Source organism: Excalfactoria chinensis, chromosome 9 (genome assembly GCF_039878825.1).
Source record: "Excalfactoria chinensis isolate bCotChi1 chromosome 9, bCotChi1.hap2, whole genome shotgun sequence".
Lineage (NCBI taxonomy): Eukaryota > Metazoa > Chordata > Aves > Galliformes > Phasianidae > Excalfactoria > Excalfactoria chinensis.
The window spans coordinates 13,496,061-13,518,726 of record NC_092833.1 but is presented as its reverse complement, the minus strand read 5'-3'; the positions used below and the strand labels follow the sequence as shown (position 1 = coordinate 13,518,726).

The window sequence follows — 22,666 nt, the reverse complement described above, 5'->3', positions numbered from 1 at the left end:
TTGTGCAAAGATTACTCCTAGTTCTAGGAGCTCTGCATGTCAGTACAGGTTTATGAAGACTCAAAAGTATCACTCCTGGGGACTCTGAAAAGGAGCTGTAAGCTAAAGTTGGTCTTATGTCCAAAGTAGAAACAAATGTTCCTTTATGTATTTAGGATTCTGTTTAGCCTCCTTGGATATAAGTCATCTTTGCCCTTATTGCTTCTTAGGTCTAGCAAAACATCATGATGAGTTTTCATAAATATTAAATTAGCCACTCAATGATGTGTAATAAATGAGTGTTTGAGGGAACAAAGTTACGATTTGATGGATTTTCTGGCTGGCAATGATAGATCTGATGTCATAATCCACGCTGGAGTAGTTATATAGTTCTATTATTTCATGCTGCTGGCACCTAAAGAGCCCAGCCCCTTCCATCAGTAGGGAAGAAAGCTTGGCAGGGTAGCGTTGAGAGCAGGGATGCTCCCAGCAATGTTAAATTAGATTGGACCCTTGGACAGCTGATTGCTTGCTTGTTTGTTTTAGAAGAAAGCTGGCTTGATGCTAGGATTATCTGTCACGGAAGAGTGAAATTCGGTCTTGCCAGGAAACCATCTAAAATTGGTTGACCCTTACAAAATGTTTGAAAAGCACTTTATCACAGAAAGGATGACCTAATGCAAACAAGTAAGGAGAACAGGCATCCTTAGCTTACTGGTACAATTTATGCAAGTAATTACAGAGAAATATAATCAATTTTTATTGTCAATTACAGATATGCTTTTGTAAAAATTAGTCGTCTTAAATCTCAGATGTTTACATAATACTAATTCTTCACAGATAAGGAATGTGCAAGTATTAAGTTCTGCCTGCATTCCAGTCTGAAGAAAAATACCTCAAATTCTTGTAAGTCTGCAACAAGCATCAGTTTGCCTGTGAATTTTTCAGAAAGCATCATTTATTTTTTTTGACAAAAGAAAGTGCTGAGAATAGCTAAGGCAGCAAAGCATACATATCACCCAGAGACTTCAGCATAGTCTACCTGCCCTTTGCTGACTATTCATTTTCAGATAATTCTGTGTATTTTTGCATAGTGTGCAAGATATAATTTCTATTAGCGAATCTCCAATTTGGAGATTTTAAAGCAAAATGCCTTCTCTCTCTCCTTGCTATGACAAGCTTCTTCCTAAGTAATTATTACCACATGGTTAGTGCTGGTTATGAAATTAGGAAAAACACTAATTAGACAAAGCAGGTAACAGTGCGGAAAATATGCTGTGTGCATCTGAAGTGAACTGCTGCATACTGCTTGACTGTGAGCGCACCAAGGGGTGCAGCAGCTTGTCTGTCTATTGTCTTTAACTTTGCTTGGCTTTCCAGCAGATGTATTCTGAACACACACTCTTGACTTGAATGAGGAATTGCTGTCAAATTCCTCAGTTTGTATTACCCCAGAGATCACGCTAGGTGGTTGTGGTGCTCTCTTCACATAAAGTGCCATCGTGCTGGAATCAGGGCTTACAAAACCAGCACATCCTTCTGTTGAGAGCAGTGGTTTGAAGCAGGAGCAAGCAGTGATTATTTGGAGGCAGGTCGTTCCTTTCAGGTAGATGTTGCTTGGACATTGCATAAATATCCGAGCATTGGTCAGTGGGAGAAGTTGAGGGCTCCTTACTATCTGTGTTTACACTTGTACTAAGCAATTGGAGGCACCCAAGTACCATTGCTTTTTGGGGGGCTAACTGACATCCATACTCCCAAGACTTCTGCAATCAGACCAGCACTGAAAATGTTCAGTGTCCTCTGCCACCTCCTGTATCATGTCAGGGAATTATTTGCAAGAATGCCATTAGCATGAGCCAAAAACATGACAAAGACTGTTGCAGCAGACTAAGGCACAGAGGATCCCAGTCCAGTGTCCAGGCACGTAACCTGCAGGTAACAGCTTTTAGCTTACTTGGACTTTGTGCTTGGGACAGCTGCCTAAAGGTTGCTAGCAGTATACGAGGTACTATTTTTAAAAGTGTACAGATTTTGCAAAATGAAACTGCATTTTCTCTGCAGCTCAGGATTATTCCCAATGTCTGTCTTTTATTTTTTATTTATTTTCAATTGTGTGAGCAAAATTGAAAGCAGACACAACAAGTTTCATAAAGATTTTTGGTACAATTATGTTTTTCTGGAGCTTCAGAAGGAGGAGGCGTCAGTATTAAGATTTGCAATAGGAAATGTAACTTGTTTGTCTCATTAAAATTGCTGACTGCAAATTGGTCTGTGTTCCAGTTGTTCTCTAAAAGCATGAATTTGTCAGACAAATTGTTGTTGCTTCGTGGGGGACTGCAGGAGGAGGAATTTTTTCTGTAGATCAGCTCCACACACATATGGTGTGGGCTTAGTGGAATTGCAAATGCCATGTTTCCTTCAGGCACTGGCTCTTGCAAGAGGGAAGGAACTGAATGCAGAAAAAAGGTGGCACTGCTGGGTGGGATTCTGATTGCTATTCATGTAAACCTAAGTTAAGCACTTTGTCTTAACTGCGAAGGTGATATAACAGCCTGCACTGCCCTTGGAGGGAGCCTGCTGATTTCAAAGGCACCTGGGGAGGTAATTTAAATACTGAAATTTAGGAATGCAAATTCTTCTTTAATTTCCAATCTGCCATAGACTTCCCATAGACAATAGAAAAGCAACTCCTTTCTTTGCATTTTACAGCTTACAACATGGAGATGTTACTACTGCCCCAATACTACTGCCCCAATTTCCAGTGGCATTCTGGAAACAAGACAGAATGCCTTGGAAACTATACTAACAAAGTCACTGTGTGCATACAACTGTGGGCACAGCACTTCTCTGCCACAGCCTGAGCGTGGTGGGGCGATGGAGCCCAGAGTGGCTCTTCGCTTCTGCTGCGCATCCCTTACTCCAGTGAGTATTTAGGGCAGAGCCCTTGGGCTGCTGCTGTGCTCTAACTTCCTTGCCTGCATACAAATGGGTGTGTACTCAGTGCTTCTGTTTGTCATTGTTGTGTTCATTTAGGTGTTGTTTTTTTTGCAAAGGCATTATGGGGATGCTGGTAGAAACTGAAGTTAAAGGCACTGAAAGCGCATCTTTGTAACATATACAGGGCACATCTTTCTCATTATTATCCAAGGTGCCCAAAAAACTTGGGAGTGATCACATGTTTGTATATCCAGGTTTTCTATCTATTGGCTATGGTGAAGTTTTACGATGATTTTCTTATCAGAATCTAGACTGAGACTCCTCATATATATTTTTTGAGACAGTCTCATGCAAATTATTTTTTCTTGCATGTATGAATGGAAAATAAGCAGGTTTTTGTACTGTGCTGGTGGGTGCCTGCAAATCTAGAAGAAACAGATAAAGTGATTGATTCCCTTTACAGCTTTCTCAAGCTAATGTCTTCTTCCAGCTTTCATTCTGTCTCTCTTTGTTCACTACAGCCAGCCAGCAAAAGATGCTGAAGCTCAATGAGATGGAGTAGCTAGGTTATGCAGCAGAAAGTGCTGATGTGAGCTGCTTCTTAACAGGTTGAGCTGTTTACCCACACATCACTGTGGATGTGCTGAAAAACAGATTACTTCTTAGTATATGCAGATATGTTCTTCCTCAAATTGTTTCATGCTATGTACATACAGGAGAATTCTTAATGGTGCAAGATTTCCTGTCCTATGCCTCAAAAATAATAACTTGCTGTTTTGTAATAGTTAACACTTACCAATATTTCAAGACTCATTTCACTCTTTCACTTTTAGTCTAAAAACCTAGAAGCACTTGATAAGCATCAGTAAATGTAACCGCTTGATACATCTCTGTAAGGCAGGTTGGGTAATGTCCCTAAATTATTTTTCTAAAGAGAGGAACTGAGCCATAGAGAACCTCAGAAAACAGGCTGTATTTACAGCCACAGTGAACCATGTGTGCAGTGATACTCTTGAGAGTACTGGTGCTTTTCAAATATCTTGGAATTCTAATAGAAGGCCTTTGGTACATACAGGGCTGACAGCACTCCAGTACATGTAAGTGTAAAGTGTTCATTGCTGATTTATTAACTTTGTGATGTGAAGGGGATGATTTCCAGCATGGCACTATGGTTCATATTCAGGTTAGAAGAAAAATTGAAGTCAAAGTTAAAACGGAGTGCAAATCTTTAGAATTCCTTTGCTGATGGTATTCTGGTATTTACTGTTAGCCTTGCATTAATGCCACATCTCCTTTATTTTTATTTCTATTTTTTTGTGATTTTATATATATAAATATGTATAGAACAAAACCACAAATTCTGTTTTGCCAAAAGTCACTTACAGTTTTAGCCTTAGTGACTGGTCGTAATGAGGATACAGCTATTGATTTTCTGGGGACAAGACTGTTCTTATTACGGAGAGGTTAAAGTTCTACCAATTTTCATGGTATCACTAAATATTTTCTCATTACAAGTCTGGTAAGAAGTCAGACTGGAAATTGCTTTGCATTCTCTTTCTGTGACCTTTCAAATGACTGTCTGACCCTTCATTTTTTCTGCCTGAGGTAACAGCTATACAAACTATCTGCATAAGAAGTCCATTCTTTTCCTGTATCTTGTATACATACATGATCTAAAACTTGCACGGAATCAGACTGTAGTTGATTTGTATAGTCTACACTTCAATCTACCATTTGAGAATTGAAGTTGCATGGTAAAATCAGCACTTTCAAGTAAACAGAGCTACAGAGCTGAATCTCTTCAGAAGCATATTGGCTGAAAAAAAGTCTCTCATAATCCTACACAAATAGTTTTACATTCCCCAAGGCTCCCATTATCCTCTCATTTTGGCCATAAATGCTAGCTTTACAGAAAAACTCTTACTTTTAAATACATTTCACATTTTTGATTAGGTGGGAAATCATCTAAGAGGCTTGTACTTTAATTTGTTGAAATGATAAAGTATATAAAGCTTTATTTTAAGAAGCTACAGAACAGCTTGGCCTCTTGTGCCTTGCCCACTCATAGACAGGGCTCTGATGTGCAGATTGATGCACCAGAAAGTTCCCCCAGCAAGAACTAGCACAGAGTTTACTGCTAAATGTTTTTAAAACTGATAGTCTTTTTTGGTACCTGCCCATGGTATTTTTGTTGGGGTTAGGTAATAAAATATGAAGAATTTACAATTTCAAGGATCGATAGGTTCTGTCTCATGATTGAATTGTTCATTTTCCTGGAGCCATTGGAAGTCTGCTGTTTTATGGTATTGCCACTGCTTAACGTATTGGTTAAGTTTAGGTACCAAATTATCCTCAGCTCGTAGTTTCATGCAAAACGCACTTTAAATTCTACTTTTTGTGGGAGGTGAGGGACTGAAGGGGGGCTAACTGTAATTAAAAGTGTGTATAATTGCTCAGTAAAATGATCTCCTTTTTCTGAAATACAACTGCAGCTTGCTAACACATATGAAGTCAGTGTTAATTGAGTTATATTGGGTAGCATGGCACAATCCAACAAGTCTGACATACGGGGGAATTGTGAGTGCCTCAGATGCTATCTGTGCTATTAGCGTATCACATTTAGTTACTGAGGAAACTCTTCAGTATCTTTCAACTTGAATATTTCAACTTGATTTGTTGAACTGCCAAAATGTAATCTAAGTAATACTGATATATGATATTCATGAGATAGGCCTTAGTTAAACAAGATTCCTAGTATGCTGTAGTTATTGATAGAGCTTTTAATTATTATTCTTTTAGTAACTACTTCCAACAGTCTTAATGTAATTTAACCCCTAACTGCAATAAAGTAAACTATGAAAAGAAAGAGATACCTTTCCCAGGACTTTCCACCTAACAGCATCTTGGCACTGTACTCTATGTGGCACCACTGCCAGGGAACTGCTTGCCATAACCTACAGATCGTGTCGCCAACTTTCAATGACCACAGGGTAAGACAAAGCCCCAGACACAGATCCAGCTCCACGTACTGGACATTGCTGGCCAGGTTTTCCTTGTTGATGCTTCCAGCTGAGGATGTATGGATTTGTACAAACACAGCATGGTAGTATGATATGTCTTGATTAAGGCTTATTTTAAAGCTTTGTTTTGAGTAAATAAAACTGCAAGGGAAAGGTACAGGAACATAATCTTGTCAGTGAATTATGAAGCATCAACTTCTTTGCTACTGGATAAATAAAGTACTAGAGAGAGAAAAATTATTTCATCAAAATGTTAGAAATTCAAGGTAAAGAGCTCTTTTAGCTAAGGAAATCTGACAGCATCCAGGTAGAGATTAATTGCCCTACCTCAGGTCTACCGAGACTGTGCTAAATAAAAAAGTAGGCTTTGTTTCATAAACAAGTTGATTCAGCTACTTAGTCCGAATAGTGAGGTTTGTTGACTTCTACTTGTCTTCAGTCCTAATCCAGCATTAAAAATATGATACACATATTTAGCTTCAAATTAACAGTATTGAGTAGTGCCTGAAAACAAATTAACTATCATAAAATCCAAAATATATAAGTTTCTGTAACTTAATGTTTCTTGACTGACTAGTTCAGGTAAGTGTCCAAACCCTCAGTAGTGTGTCTCACAGATAAGCTCACCATATTTCTGTTCCATTTTTGCACAGCACAAATCAGTATACTCAGTTTCTGTATTTGTCACACAGAAATTACTACCATATACCTTAATAGATTGGAAAAAGGGAATTAATATAATAAATTAACATTTTCATGGAATGAACAGGACAGAAATGCATTCCACTAATGTAATTGCAAAGCGTGGGATAGTTTGCTAGTATTGTCTTGCTTGCCGTAAATAATCAGTATTTTGAGGTGGTGACAATGTATATTGTGTTTTTCATTTCCACTGAACAAGGAAATAGGAGGTTGTTAGTAGCATGAAGACACTTGCTGTTCTGACCTGTGTGTTTTGTAGTATTTATGAGAAACAATACCATTTTTTCTTTTTAGCTTCCCTTTAGTTTTGACTTTTAGTATTCCTTCAATGAAAGGACTGTCTCCAACTATAGTCTGCTTAGTGTTCTTTAACTATAGATTAACTTTCTTCCCAAATTGGGACTTATGCTAACCTATTTCCTTTAATGACAAGTTTGGACTCTTATTTTTTTCCCCTCCATTCTGAGTCTGGGAAGTAATTGTTCTTACTTTTCTTTTTTCATCTGGTGAATAAGCAAATCGATTTTAAGTTCATCCAGCAAAACAGTCTTCTGTTTCTTGACCTGTCCTTTTTTAAAAGCTTGTAATAATTTCCTTCAACAAGACCAGAGGTGAAATTCTGGTTCATCCAAAGGCAATGGAAACTTTTACACTGTAAGATCATTTTGTGCCATATATAGCAAGAATGCTGCTACCTGGAGGGTTGTTCCTCCAGCTATTCCAGCTGCCAATTTTGTCCACTGTAAGTGAACTGAAATACTCTGTTGGGAACAAGAATATAGAGAATTCCCATCAATTTAAGTCTTTAACATTAAACTAGATGCTTTTTCAGTGCATGCTCTTATTCAAAGTGTCATCTTGAAGATTGAGTAAGTTGGTGAAGTTCATCAACTAGTATTATGTTACAGGTCAAAAAGACGAAGAGAAGTTGATCCATCTGGTCTTAAAATCTTTGCATGGATTAGTTTTACTATTAATTGTGCACTTTAACATATTTCTATTAGTAATTTCTAGCTTAATTCCCATTCATAAATGTGTCACTGGCTCAAGGCTCATCATTCAGTGTGAGCTTCTGCCTACTTTTGTCTGTAGTTGCTCACAGAACATTTGTCTTCCAGTGAAAACTTAACTAGTTTTAAAACATAATTTTTTTATGCTACCACGAGACAGAATTTTTTTCCTTATTTCTCTTGCAGTAGTTGTTAAATTGGATCAGAATTTATTCTGGTTTTCCTTTTTGCATTTGGTTCTGTCCCCCTCGGGAAACACCATGTGGAAACTCAGCAAACCAAAATACCTTGCTTAAAGCAGTACAATAACTCTCAATAAAAATGGAAATATTGAAGTAACTGTACTAAGTGAATAAAATTGTTCAAATGAATTATAAATAATATCTAAATGAAATCTGAGAAGAGACTGTCTCAACTTACTGAGAAAGAACATGTTAAATGAAGCACTGTTAATCAGATAACAGTGGTTCTTTTGCCCCTCTACATCTCTTTCCAAGTGAAAGAGTTTGTGGGGATGAATGGCATAACAAGCAGAAGTTTAGATTGAAGCAAGTATATTTGTTCTTGAGAAGAAACCATAAGAAATAAACAGGAAGTGGTGACTGAGGGCTGCTTAATGGCACACTTACTCCAAAGAAAATCCTGCTCCATTAGTAGCACCATTATCTCCAGCAGTATTACTCTTAGAAAAAGGTCATATTTCATTCTTACAAGCTCTCAGAATCTGACTCGACAGAAATAAAGTTTATAAGACAGCCATGAAATGTTTTGCTGTGGAAGCCCCTCTGCACATTCATAATACATCTGAAATGCATTTTTTAAATATTTGTATCTATTCTTGGCTATGAGATTTTCATACCCAATTCACATAATATTCTGCTTCCCTGGCGTTCTGTGCAGTTTTGCTTCCACCACTCCCTGACTCTTATTGTCTGCCTGTATGAATTCTTTATGTAGAACCAAGCATAGATGTGGTTAAGAGAGAAATACATTGCAGGGAGGGAAGGAAGGGTTCCCAAAAGATCTTGAGCCTCCCTATGGACTTCATAGCATCTGTGATACCCGTGTTCCTTTTAGACGGTTATATCTGGCAGTAGACTTGCATGCTTGAATTAGTAGATATGCAATTTTCATTTCCCTACTTTGCTCTCAAAGCCTCACTGTTCTGAAGCAATCTCTCTCAGTGATGACCAGAAGACTTTCTCAAAGGTTGGAAATCAATCTGATTTCTGTATGTTATATATTTTATGCAAGCTGCCTGTCTGCATTTAGTCTCTATCACAAAATAGAAAATCCTTTTAACATTTTCCCCCAAAACTTACCTTGCAATATCTTGGTAGCATGATATTAGCTTGCACTGGCCTTTCTTCCCTGGTGCCTGAGTCCAAACGAGGTCATTAATCTAAAAAAGGTAGTGGTCTCATCCTAGACTTTGTTACGGATGTCTGCAAATTCACATTGCAGAAACAATACCTTGCTCAGTCCAGCTCCAGTGTGCTCTGCAGCCTCTGCTTGAGAGAAAGACTCAGGGCTTCAGAAGCGTATTGCTAATGGTGAGGACTGTACGGCTTGAGCAGTGCTGTGTCAGGATCAGGAAGCTTTTACTGTGCCTGGGTTCCTGTCAGTGCTACTAATTCAATCACTTACATATGCAATAAATTCACATGAAAAATTAACAAATACCTAGCCAGTAGTGCCCTCTGTTCTTTCTCTTTTTCCTAAAAATCTATGCAACTTTATCTGAAAATGATTGGGTTTAATGGTTTCTGGATGTTTTTATCATTTTTTATGTTTCAGCATTTGATGAAAAAGGATTCTTTCTTCTATTGCCAAATAGCTTCTCACTATGAATCCATGGTATATATTATTTAGTTGATACTTTTAGTATCTCACATCAGGTTCCCTTCTAATTACGTCTCTGTCATCCCTTAAACTAAACGGGTCTCTGTAGATGTCTGAGGGGTGTAGCTCAGCAACTGGCACTGATCTGTTGCTTTCATCTTAAGATCTCTGTGTGATTTTATTCTATTTAAATTTCTAAGATCTGCTACAGGCAATTTTTTAGCATGATCATTAGTGGTAATAGCTCTAAATGTATTGTGGTATATGGGGAGAATAGGACTCCTTCCTCTTCGTATGCAAGAATCCTAAACAAGGGAATTGAGATCCAAGTATCTTTCCTTCTTAACTTTTCTGAGTGGTTGGTGATCCCTAGAGAGCTTGTCTAGGATTTTACGAGTAATAGCCTACAGCCCACAGTCTAATCACGAAGAAGTTTATTTCAAACTGAGAACTATTTAAAGTGAAAGCTGTGGCACTTAACAGTAGGCTTTATTGGGACTGTGGTTTCTAGCATAGCTTAGGAAACAGGGTGAAGTGGATGTGTGTATCCTCCTTTCTCTGCCTAAGGGGCCAGACTGGTATTTGTACTGGTTATGAAGCTGCTGTTCTCTCTTTCTGTAGACAGTTAAAGCAGTTGGTGACAAAGTGATATTTCAGACACCTTAGCCACCTTCCTTCTTCTGTAGCAGCGCTCTAATGGTTGCAGCTTTCCTACCTGGTTGGCAGGCTCTCATGGCTTTTTTTTTGACTCTGCTACAGTGAAACACCTGCTAACTACTCAGGAAGCCTTATGAGTGGCTTCTTGCCCTTCTCAGAATTAGTCATACTGGATCTGCTGTGTTCAATAAACCCTTTCACTTCATACATTTTGACAATGCTGTACCTTGAAAAGCTGCTTTGAAAATTTATCAGTATGAGACTTTCTGACCAAAGCAAGCAATGTTCTCTTATTCCTGAAGGTTGTTATCACCTGCTAACGTGCCTCTGTGAAGCAAATAAACACTGGCCTCGCAGTGTTATCCTGTTAATAGTAATTCTATTATCATCTTTCATTACAGATTTTGAGCATACCACATTTATGAAGTAATGTATTGAATGGATTGTGTTACAACTGATTAGTCAGATGTAACTGGGATTAGACTGGGACACAGTGGTACAAGCCAATTTGTTCTACTATCTCAGAGAGTTCCTGACTCACTAAACTTCATGTTCAATAAACTCCTCTCTTAAAACTCTTGACTCCTGACTTCAGGACTGTGCCTTGATGACTTGTGTGGAATGAGGCTTCTCCTCCTCACCCAAGAATCAGGGTCTGTTTCTGGTGAAGTTAGAGAACTTTCAGAAAACAAGGAGAATATTGTTGGGTTATTGAGTTTGTCTTCCGCTGTCATAGGCAGCATGTCATAAAAAGTCTTTCACAAATTGATTGTTTGATCTTTAAAGTAATTAGGTCTTCTGCCTCTCCTATTCCAGTTGGAAGGCTATTGGAAATCTTGATTGGTCTAATGATCAGAAACCTTCTTCTAATTTCCAACCTAAATTTATTCACAGGCGGTTAATATCCATTTGTTCTTCTGCCAGTTTTGTCCTTAGCTAATTTAGGTTTTCTGTGTCTGGTGTTTATCTCCCTGATGCATTTACATGCTGTGATTATGCTCCTGCTGAGCCATCGTTTTGCTCAACAAAATAAGCCAAAATCTTATGGTGTCTTCTCATAAGACACCCTTCACCTTCATCATTCTACTTTGGACATGTTTCCCTGCCTCTCTTCTCAGCCAGAGCTTTACTCAGTTGAAAATTTGCTAGTGGCACTGTAAGTTGGCACTGACTTTTTCCTGACTCTCCTAGAAAAACTCTTCTGAAACCAGAAGTGCACCTGCTTTCTTACGGGTATATTGATGGCTTATAGTCTTCCTGTATGTGCAAGTCTGTCCTAATATTTTCCAAATGGTATTTTACAGCTTAGAGTAGATTTTTAGTTTGTTTGTTATTGATGCATATCATGCTGTTAAATTTCACTGTGTTTCTGTTGTTCCAACTCGAAGTTTACATTTCCTTCCGCATAGTGACCTGATGCTCACCAGTACTGATGATGTTTCCGATAATAAACAAATGTAGTCAAGATCTTTCTGTTTTTAGTATGTTAATGGATGAACTTATATCAGTTCTAAAACTCATCCACAAAGAACCTTGCTAATAAACTTCCTTCAGTCTGATTTTAGCACTACATTTCTTATTTCCCCATGAACGGTTTCTCATTTTCTCCAGCTTCACTAATAATTTATTTTCATGCGCCATAGCAAATGCAAAGAGATGGAAATCATTCAGTCAAGTTTCCTTTGCCTAGAAACCCAGTTATGATTACAAAAAGTTGTCAAGTCAGTCTGACGTTATCTTCTGTCAATTATGCCAACCGAAGTTTAATCAAATCTGTTAGGGAGGAACTGAGGTAATACAGAGATATTGACTCGGTGTAGAATCTTTTGAAAAATCATATTCAGGGGCTAATGTTAAACGTTAGTTTGTGTTTTCTATTCAAGGGCCAAGAGAATGTGACTGGACTTCTTTTTTTTTTTTTTCCCATCCAGTATAATATGTGTCAGATCTTAATATTGTAAATTTTTTCCTTGCTTCTTATTACACACACGTAAAACTCATGTACCAGCAACTCGGAGTTTCAAAAGCCTGAGAAGAAAGCAATGGGATATTACACTGCTTGTAATCATTTTAAGCTGCTAAGAGAATTTGCTGAATACAGTCTTTATGGTCCTTAGGCATTTTATTAGTAATGATATCGGACATTGATGAAAATGCTTAACTGCAGAAAGTCACCTCCTAGTTTACGTGTTATGACACCTGATTTGGAAGACAACTGCTTCTGTCTGTTTTGTAGTATCAGCTATTTCCGAATTAGATTGTGCAAACTTCATGGTACAAACAAGTAGTAGATAGTTCCTGTGCTGGATGTGTAAGAAAAACAAGCTTGTCAGCTTCATTCTAAACAATATTCCAGTATTTTCACCATTTTTATTTCTAACCATTGCAAAAAGGGCAGCTAATTATAGTAGTCAGGTGGCTTCAAACAGAACTGCTTTAGACATGAAAACCTTGCTTTAAAGTTTCTGCAGGCTCAGCTTGCTTAGAAACTAAATCTTTTAAAAAATACAAATTGTTTTCGGATAATGAATATTTGAATCAGCATTTCCTAAAGTGTACTGTTAAGTTTCTGTATGCAGTTCCCTTGTCTTTCCCATGCTTTCATGCACCTTGTCCCATTTGGGTATTTCACTCTGATCTAACTTGTGTGCTATTGGTCAAACTTTTTGCCTTCTTGCCTTGCACAGCATCTACATGCTTCCATTCTCAGGCTGCTGGCTTGCCTTATCTCTACTTGCTCTATTAACAGTGGGGCCCATTAAACTAATTAGCCTTCAAATATGTGTAAGCTTATGCTTTCAAATAATTATAAGGCAAAGTAATCAAAATAGACTCTCTGAAATAGACAGTGTATACAAAGCAAATATATTTACTAAGACACATGCTAACACAAACCTTGGACAGGCTGATTTTCCGTTGCTGAACAGCAGTGAGCATTGATTTATGAATTGCTGATATCAATGTAGATAAAAATATCTATGCATATACATTGAAACTGCATTAATGGATTGTGGTTTAGTTTTTAGAAACCTAAAGTTTCATTGTAAAAATTTAAAGTGTTTGAGTAATTTTGCCTGAACTCGTCCAGTAAAATCAGTGTAAGCCTCCATGCAGTGGAATGTTTTTCTACTGATGATCAAACCTTGGCTATAATAGTTCTGCCAGTGCATTTTAGAATATTTAAAATCATGGTTTAAAATAAGTAAATAAATAAATGATAATCACTATTCAAGCCTAACATACATGCTAAGTAATGGATATGTGGAAGGTGTCTCAGCTTGACAAAGATAGATCTTGGAGGCAGAGATAAAATCTGGGCTTCTGTAAGTCTAAAGAGCTACCCTATGCATCGTGCTATCATGAATTGTGAAAATAGTGGTAGATCGTAAAATAAATAAATGAATAATATGGATTTTAGAAAATCAAACAGTGCCTCTTTTGTGAAAGCTATATATTTGAAATAGAATATCATTTATATAAGTATGCAAGGTTCAAAGGAACAGCATGTAGGTGTCTCAGAGAAGGGTCAGGCCGAGAGTTGGGAAGAGGTTCTTGATGAGAGCATGGTGGGTGTGGAACAAGCTTCCCACATATGTTGTCACAGCACTGAGCCTGCTGGAGCTGATGGAGTGACTGGACACATGCTCTCAGATACAGGGTTTGGATTTTGGGTGGTCCTGTGTGGAACCAGGAGATGGACTCAATGATCCTTGTGGTTCCCTTACAATTCAGGATTTCCTGTGATTCCAAGAGTCCCTCTTAATTCCCTTCCAGCAAAAATACACTGAATTCCATGAGTTTATGAGCCTTTTGTAAGCTTTTCTACTGGGTTCTTGTAAGACTACCTAGCAGCTTCAAGGAATGTTTTTTCATACCAGCACTGCAAATACTCTGCATTCGTATAGTTTCGATATGCCTCTTAGCCAAAAGCAGTTTATCACCTACTCTCTTTGAATGAATATTTTTCAATGAAAACTAACTCATTATTTTTAGCTTGCTTCATTTATAAGCAGTTCATAATCCAATTTTCATAACCTGAAAAGCTACTAGTGAGTAATTGGAAAATATTAAAACAAAATGGAAAACCTGCCACCATAAACACTGCCATAGTATTGTAAGTACTTCTAGAAAACATTTGAATAATGAAAAATCATCAGTTTATCATAATGGAATTTCAGTAAGGCTGGGAGTTATGATTCATCCACATTGCTAGGGATCAGTTGGCATTCCAGCTCCATGCTCAGACTTGTAGAATTTTGTAGCTTAAAGTCATTAAGTTTCTGTTGATCTTAACAGCTGAACAAAGATTCAATTTAGCATTGAATTCAATTCTACATTGTGCATATTTTTATGGGCTGCTTTATTCATGTACAAAGTGCATAGCTGAGCAATTCCATTTTTGTAACAATAATTGATGAATAGCTCTAGTTTTACTTATTTTAAGTAGTGTAACCAATGCTGCTACAGTATTTTTAATAGGTACCAAATAAGCAAAGATGAGACTTGCATCAGCAACTAATTCTGTGACATTCTGCTCCACTTTTTCCAGTGAGGAAACTGTGTCTTAAGTGTTGGGAAAATGTATTTTATAACTTCTAAAATATTTATCAACACTTTTTGTGTGCAATAAAACACGTTGAGCCCCTGAAGTTTAATTTTGCAAGAATTTTCATGCACACATGGTGATTCTTTCCAGACTTACTGCAGTCCTGCATGTTTGGGCTTGAAGAATGAGATTTTAGAGAAATACGAGTGATCATTATGGATCGCTTCATCTGAATGTGAAATGCCAATGGTAGAACATTAAGTATCTTTAACAGTACAGAACGCAACCCATCAATTAAGGGCATGAAGTTGATTGCATATTCAATTAAAAGTTGAGGAGACTAACTGTCTCATCTGGAACTTGGCCAACACATCATCACTTTGAGTCTGTTCTTGCAAAAACGTGCCAAAGGAACTCACTCTGATAGCCATGTGTGGTCAAGATTTCTGCTTTGTCTAAATAAAGCCATTTCCAAACATAACACATAGAATCCCATGCCAACATTTGGCAAGGCACCTCTTCTGTTCAAACATTTGTGCTGGAGACAGCTGACTGTGTATAGCATCAAGGCAAAGAGGTTTGAAAGCATTTCTTCAGTATTTCCTAAGAAGCTGAATGCTGCTGAAAATCCAATTCTATGATTGTCATTTACTTTCCATCCATTTGTAGAGCTATCATAAAAGTCAATGGGAGGGATTGATACCAAGTATAAAATACACTGTGAAAAATTTTAAATGTATTATTGTTGGTTGTTAAAATGATAGACATTTTAGAGCAGTGACTGTGGGATGAACTCAGCTCATGTTCTGCTTCCATCTGGCCTGCTATTGTTTCCTTGAAGAAGATGGTAAACATGCCCTAGTAAGGAAATACTCCCTCCTTCACCTGTACAGTTCAGATTTGGAGTCACGTATCTGTGTAATCCCAAAAAAGGCAGAAGGGCCCCTAGAACTGCTGAGGTCAGGACCTGGAGTGTAACTTGGGTATGACCCTGTAGCCATCAGCCTTTGTCCTGTCAACATCTGACTTTCCTGGAATTCAGTAGGGCTGCTTATGTAACTGGAGGTCTGCACGGCTAATCTTGGTTCTTATCGTGCAAAAGCCTTGCCATGAAGGCTCAAGCTTCAGCCACATGAAACAAACGGGCTGGTAAACAGTACACCAAAATGAAATGGTTGTGATAGAGTAATAGCTGTGAGGGAGCTCCCATGGCAGTATTCTTCTTTGCATCCTGTTTCTGTTTCTTGCCTTTGTAGAAGGCCGTTGCTTTTCTCCTGGTCTTTTATGTGAAAGCATGCAGTGCAGAAGGAATCAGCAGCTAACCCTTAAGAACGGTACTGGGGAATATCGAGTCAGTGGCTGAGCCAGTAGCACCTTCTTGTGAGGTTATTGCTTTATTCTTTTTTTTTCCTCTGCCTGGGATTTTAGCTTAGGACTAGTGTTTCTGTATTGTGAAGATCGACTTATAAAACAGTAAGTGGGAAATGTAAGCCTAGGTCCTCAGGATAAGCCAAGTAGCTTCCTGAGATTGAGAAAAAACAACGTACTGCAAACTAAAATTTAAAAAGAAATGCACTTATTATGGCCTTATGCAATATAGTGCTTCAAATGTCTTCATTTCAGGTGACTTCAGCAGTACACAAAGTATATTTCTCCTACACCTGCAGAATTCACTGAACTCAGAAATGCTCCACAGAAGCTCGCAATGCTTGATGCCTGTTTGAGGCAGGTTTGCATCTGAGGAAATTATGTTCCTTATGTTGCAAGAGTTGTTAACGTTTTCAGTTTTCAGAAGACCTGGAAGAATTAGCTGAGTTACAGCAGGTCATTAATAAAATATTGGCTTTGTAAAGTTTTAAACTAATCAGACTGAGGAGTAATTTCTGCAGACCTTACTTCTGAGACCAAAACACAAGGAATAAAGGAAATTATGGCTGGCATTCTAAATCAGATCCTCAATTTGATCACTGTACATTCAGAAGAACTTTTACCTTAAAGTGTGTGGATCAACCTTTATGTATCTGCATGCTTTTCAACAGGATACATAACACTTGATGCTTAGGTGCTCAGTTAGGATTTCACTCAAAAGCAGCGGAAGCTGTGAGTGCTCAGAGCCTTTATAACCCAGATTATTGTTATTAACGAGTTCAGGTATTATTGACTTAGGTGCCTAACTTAATCCACTCGCATTTGAATAGTTTTATAGTTCACATTCATTTTACATTGACAGGTAATTGCAAATAGTTTTCCTTACGTTAGTAAAGGTCTTACAAAAACTTTTGGGAGGTATTCAGAAGGGACCTGTCATGCCTGGGACATGTCTGTGTTTTGGTTAGCAAGTGGTTGGGTACTGCGCTTGTAGGTAACTGGCAGTTTGAGTTCTAATGAGGTTTAATAAATGTTACAGTAGGTAATTTCACTGCAATTTAATTAGCTCTTTATTGTCTTTTCTGTGACTCACTTAGAGGCTCTAATTAAGGATATAGTAAACACAAACATTTTTCCTAATGCTTTAAGCTTTTTTTAGGTGGTTTTTGAAGAAGATTGATGTTTCCTGTTAGAGCAGAAATATATTAAAAACCTTGGCTTATGTGCTCAGCTGAGTTCCTATTTTTTAGCAGACAAGTGTAGTGAATCTGAATAGTATTTTAAATCAGCTAAGTTATAAAGTGAATTTAGATAGGATTGGATTACATTTGCGCTATGAATGTATTTTGAAAGAAAACAGAAATGAAAGGACATAAATCATAACATGTTTATATGTTTTGAGCTGTTGGTTTTGGTTTTTGTTTTATTTAATTGCAAATTTGATTTGGCCTTTTAATGATGGAAAAAGCTTACAAGGTTGCCAGGGACCTCAGTGTTCCATTACACTTCCTTTTTAAAAGTGTTGTATGTTTGTTGAAACCTTGTGGCGTATTGGCCATAGCAAAGAACTGCTTTCTTCTGGGTATATATACTTATTTGTCAATATCCAATTCATTAACATCTGCAACAGGATTGTTTTTGTGTTACCATAAAACAATGCATGCTTTAATCTTATTATCATAAATAGCAAAGCGTATATTGATTATATCTCCTGTTAAAGCATGTTTGCTCTTCTATGGCAAGCAACATTGTGACACGTTATTTAGCATTGTCGAGATCAGGCAGCACCAACATGAAAGAGTAAATGGTATCATTTGGGTCAGAGTGCTGAATCAAAGTCCTCGTTTAACACATATTATGTCCACTCTCCTGTGTTTGACATTGACTTCTGTTGAATGTTCCTGATGACCACTGGCAGGTTTTAAATGCTGTGCAGTTGCACCAAAGAGAAAGGGGCATCTCATGCCTACCAGAGCGGCAGTGCTCTGCAAACAGCCTCAGTACTAACAAACGCCACTAGTGCCACTGTACATGATAAAAGCATCTTGTCATTCCTCACAGTGAGTGCAAACCCAGATTGGGTCTGAAAGCAAAGAAAGAAATTTGGGAGAGCTGTGTAAACCTTTGCTCTGCTTTGGCATTTCCTTCTCCTTCAAAATAGCTTTGGCTTTCCAGGGAAGAGCCATGTGAAGGAGAGCAGGAGCCAAGGTTAAAGTCATCACGTCCAAGGCACCCGTGTGTTTTTATCTGGAAGAGGCACTGTCTGCTATGGCACTGTGGATCAATAGCAGCAGGAGGCAAGATTTCTGCCTCAAATGTTGAAGTCACTTAGACATGTGTTTGAAATTCACTCTACAAAGTCATTCCAGGGCTTAGCAAAATCAATCCTCATCCCACGTTGGGAGGGAGGAAATAGAAATCCATCACCTTTTAACACAACACATTGTGCAAATCAACAGCTTCAGTGTGACATGAAATCTTTGCAGATTTTGCAAAGCAAGTGCTCTGTCTTTTTCCCTTATTGTTTGTCCTTCACTTGACATACAGGAAGAGATGCATCAAGAAGATGGCAAGAGCCATGTGTCACTTAAAGCATGCCATAGCAGTGTTTGCCCTGGAATGCTCCCTCGAATCTGTGTGAACAAGCAGGCACTATACATCAATAAATACACAACTTCATCTACTTATAAAGTTGAGCGCGCCCCTTTGCCGCCCTCCCCCTTTGAGCAGAGCTGCCCCCAGGCGCGCTGTCCCCCTCTGCCCGACGGCAGTCCCCGCTCGCTCGGCCCCGGCTCACTTGTTGCACGATGCCCTGTGCCATCCCCCCTCCGCACCCCCCGCTCACCCCGCGGAAACTTCGCAGGAACCCGTTCCGGCGGAGCCGCTGCCGCTGCTGCTGCTGTCCGGCTGCGTGCAGCCTCTTACCTGCATGTGGCCCTGGTACATTCTGCCGGCTGTGCTGCGGGTGCCCCTCAGGCCGGCGGGTTGGGTGCACGCTGGGAGGGGGCACCTCTCCTGTGCGCTCGGCTGAAAGGGAAAAACAAAAACAAAAAAAAAGAGCCTAACGCTGGAAGAGCTATTTTTGTAAAAGATTCAGTTTGTCCTGGAAGCTCCCGTATCGCTCTCGGTAACCCAACCAGGCGGGCTGCTTCCTTCCCTCCTTCCTCCCCTCTCGTCTCTCTTCTCCCTCTCTCCCCCTTCAATGCGGTGCCGCAAGCTGCACCGGAGCTGTTCCTCGCGGGGTGCTGGGGGGAGGGCGGGCCGGGCCGCGGCGGCGGCGGCTGCGGGGCCGCCGGGCGGGGAGCGCCGCGGGGCGGAGCGGGGCCGCCCGCTGCCGGGCCTGGGCTCGGCCCGCTGCTGCCGCCGCCCCGCCCGGCCCCGGCCTCCGCCGCCCTCCCTCCTCTCCTCCTCTCACTCTTCCTCCCTCCTTTCCTGCCTCCCTCCGGCCGCAGAGGGAGCGCGCGGCTTCCGGGGCACGCGCGGAGCCCGCGGAGCGAAGCGGTGCCGGGCGGGGCGCTGCGCGGGTCCCGGGGAGCTGCAGCCCCGCTGGGGCCTGCGGGCTTCCGCCGCAGCAAGGAATATGAAGAGTAGCAATAACGCTTAAAATAATATTATTAAAAATAAAAATAAAAAATTGAAATTAAATATACGTGTACGTGTCAAAACGTAAGCGTGACAGCACGACCAAAAGTCGGAGCGCCCCGCCCCTCCCGGCCGCCCCGCTCCCCCCTGCCGCTGCTGCTGCGGGGAGAGTTGGGTGTCCCGGAGCAGTGCGGTGACCTTGTATGTAAACTGGCACACCGGGCCTGTGGCGTGATGAAGCTGCTGCTCACCTTGAGCCTTTTTTCCTTTCCCTTTTAACTTCCAATGTGCTAAAAAAACGTAGGTATAAACGGACCTGTATTAGTGGTACAATAAACATTCAGTGCCTGAGGTTTGCTGGATGGTGTAATTTTTCAGCTCTGAGCTCTCAAGTTTTGCTGATAAACTCCCCAGAACTTTTATGTTGCGTCCAGGTGACCACAGGAAACCAACCCCAAGCATCTTCTGCTATTAGAGCAGTGTAAAGTAGGTTTCTCATTCCTGGAACCATCACATCTGTATAGTCACAGGGGTGGGATTTGTAAAGTCCTCAGGAATGGCACCAGCAAAATGTAGCCTTTTCTTTTGCTTAACCTCATTATTTTATCCTTCAGATAGCAAAGGAGGAAGTTGTCTTACATCCAATGAATGTGCATCCAGCTCACCAAGGTTTTCATGCAACCTGAGAGTTTATCCGTGTGTTGATGATAAAAAGAAATGCAAAATGAATATTTTTCTACCTAAATCCCTTAAGCTACTTTGAAAATCTCAATTAAGAGCAAATGAGCTTAAAATATGTTTCTGGGGATTGTCTGTATGCATTAGATGTATTTTACTGTGAAATGCTACTTTGTAATACAGAAATTGACTGCATATCAGTGGAAAGATCGGATGTGAATTATTGTGTTTTGACTTAAGGTATAAAATATAGAATATAGATTTTACAAAGAGAAGCAGCTGGCTACTTTTATGCTCAGTGTAGAAGATAAGTGTAGATGAAAAATAGCTGCTTCTATATAAACTTGGAGCCTTGGTGTCTCGGCTGTTTGTTAAACAGAGAGGTATTAGACTCTCAAGCCTTTAGTCGTTGTGTGTCTGCACTCTTTTTGCTCTCATTAAGCTGGTTCACAAGTTTTCTTTGAATATTCCTTCCTTCCCTCCTTTCTCCTTTCCTTCCTTTTTCTCCTTCCATCCTTCCTCCCAGGCAAACACTGGTTAAATTTGGCAAGACCCAGTGCTAGATGTGAGGTTTTGCAGCATAGTGTGTTTCGAAGTAGGCTTTTTATCTTAATTCAGCAGAAGCGGGTGCACTGGTTGCTCAATTTGTTGATACAGTGGCATACTGATGCCGCATTTTTCAGGATCAGGTGGACCCAGGAATGTCAGGTGTATCCAGCTTCTGGCTTTCTCTTCAGCAGGGAACTCAAGTCACTTGGCACCATACAGTAAGCAGAATAGGTTACACAGCGGCAGTCAGAGCAGTGGGGAGGCAGAGGGGGATGTGTGCATCACTGGTTGAATGGCAGCAGTTTCTTCTCAAGGAGCTGTTCTTTAAATATCCTTCAGTGCAAATCACATACATGTTGCACCGTGCTTCTCCAATTGTAAACTGCTGTTGCTCCAGCTATATTCACTAGAGGAAGCTTAAGCAAGATTGTTTTTCTCTCTGTCTATTCCTACTCTGAAACCGATGCATAATATTTAATGCTTAGTTATAAATAAAAGTCTCAGAAATGTGCCACAGGTTTTGCGGTGGAAAATATTAGTTTGCAGTTCTGGTGAGTAATATAAAGGCTTTGCAGCTTTGAAAAAGGTGAATGCCAGCATCCGTGCTGTTTATGACTCTGCTCTGTGCATGTATGTAAAGGTCTGTTTTGTTAAAGGGCGTGTTTAATTATGCAGGGTTTGCTTGCATAAAATGCTGTAAAAACATTTGTTTGTGTGAAAAGCATTTTTTCTGTTGTGTTCCTTGAATAGCAGTTTGTGTGCCTGCAATAAGACTTGAACCAGTGAAATCTGTGTGCTGTGAGCTCTCTAAATCTTTGTTGTTTGTTATGGCAAAAGTGGGAAAAACCATGGTGAAAAATATGAAAGTCATAATGTTTGTTAAAGAAGAGTCACCATATGGCTCAACAGACTTTAATTAATATTAAACTGATGGGGGAAAATTTGCTAAAAGTCAAATAAAAATCCTTTATTTCGCAAATAAATGCTCAGAATTTGTTTTCAAGTACTTATGTGGGGCAATGAGGGTAATCAGGAAGCCTAGGGATGATAATGGGACTGTGAGAGCATTTACAGACCTGCACAAGGTGTTTTTGGAGGTTCTCGTCGTTACCTCATTACCATCAAGAAATTGACATTTAACTCCCACTGGGAGGCATTTTGATTTTCGATAGCTGCTGGTATTTCATTCCTTTAGGCCTTACTAATGTTTATTTCAACCAGGCCAACTAAGAAATAGTTTTATCTCATCAGCTCTGAAACCACAAAAGGTGAAGCACATAGGCTCCAGGTTAATAACTACTGTCAAAGTATTTGTCATTAACAAACTAACATGAATGGCAAAGTCTGTGTTTTCTATGGCAAGATACCACACAGCAAGGGCAAGTCACAATTTTTGTTAGGGAAGCCACAAAACAATACACAGACCTGAATGTTCTAATGTAGGAAATGGAGCAAATGCATACTCAGTGTGAAACATCTACTGAAGTGCTCTTCTCCAGCAGGGGCACTTTTCTGAATATGGGACACAGTTAATCTGAAGGAGAAGTTCCCATAGCTATAAGTTGTGCACAATGAAAAGTGCTCAATGGAAGAGGGTGAAATTGAGAGTGATTTTCAGTGCCATTGGAGGCAGCTGTTTCCTGTGATATGCTGCGTTCCTGCAGCCCCAGAAGCAAAACTTTAAGAGAGAACTTTGGGGAACTCAGTCCTCTGCGTAAACAGCCGGTTTTTGTCTCCACTTCTCTGCTGTGCAATGCGAGATTCCCTGAACCGTTTGGTATTTCTCTCGTATG

At 39.6% G+C, this 22,666-nt stretch overlaps 1 protein-coding gene across 6 annotated transcripts in view; it reads right to left on the bottom strand.

The window, feature by feature from the left end:
- PEX5L (peroxisomal biogenesis factor 5 like) overlaps window positions 1–19,347 on the bottom strand; it is a 90,500-nt gene extending 71,153 nt beyond the window's left edge. For 2 of the 6 annotated variants that reach the window (XM_072344135.1, XM_072344134.1), the window contains exon 1: window positions 18,990–19,148. In XM_072344135.1, coding sequence (XP_072200236.1) covers window positions 18,990–19,010 — 21 coding nt within the window. In that variant the 5' untranslated portion in view covers window positions 19,011–19,148. Of the gene's footprint in view, window positions 1–18,989 lie in introns of all 6 variants that reach the window. The other 4 variants (XM_072344137.1, XM_072344136.1, XM_072344132.1 and 1 more) reach the window with 4 other exon arrangements.
- Between the last annotated feature and the right edge of the window lie 3,319 nt (window positions 19,348–22,666).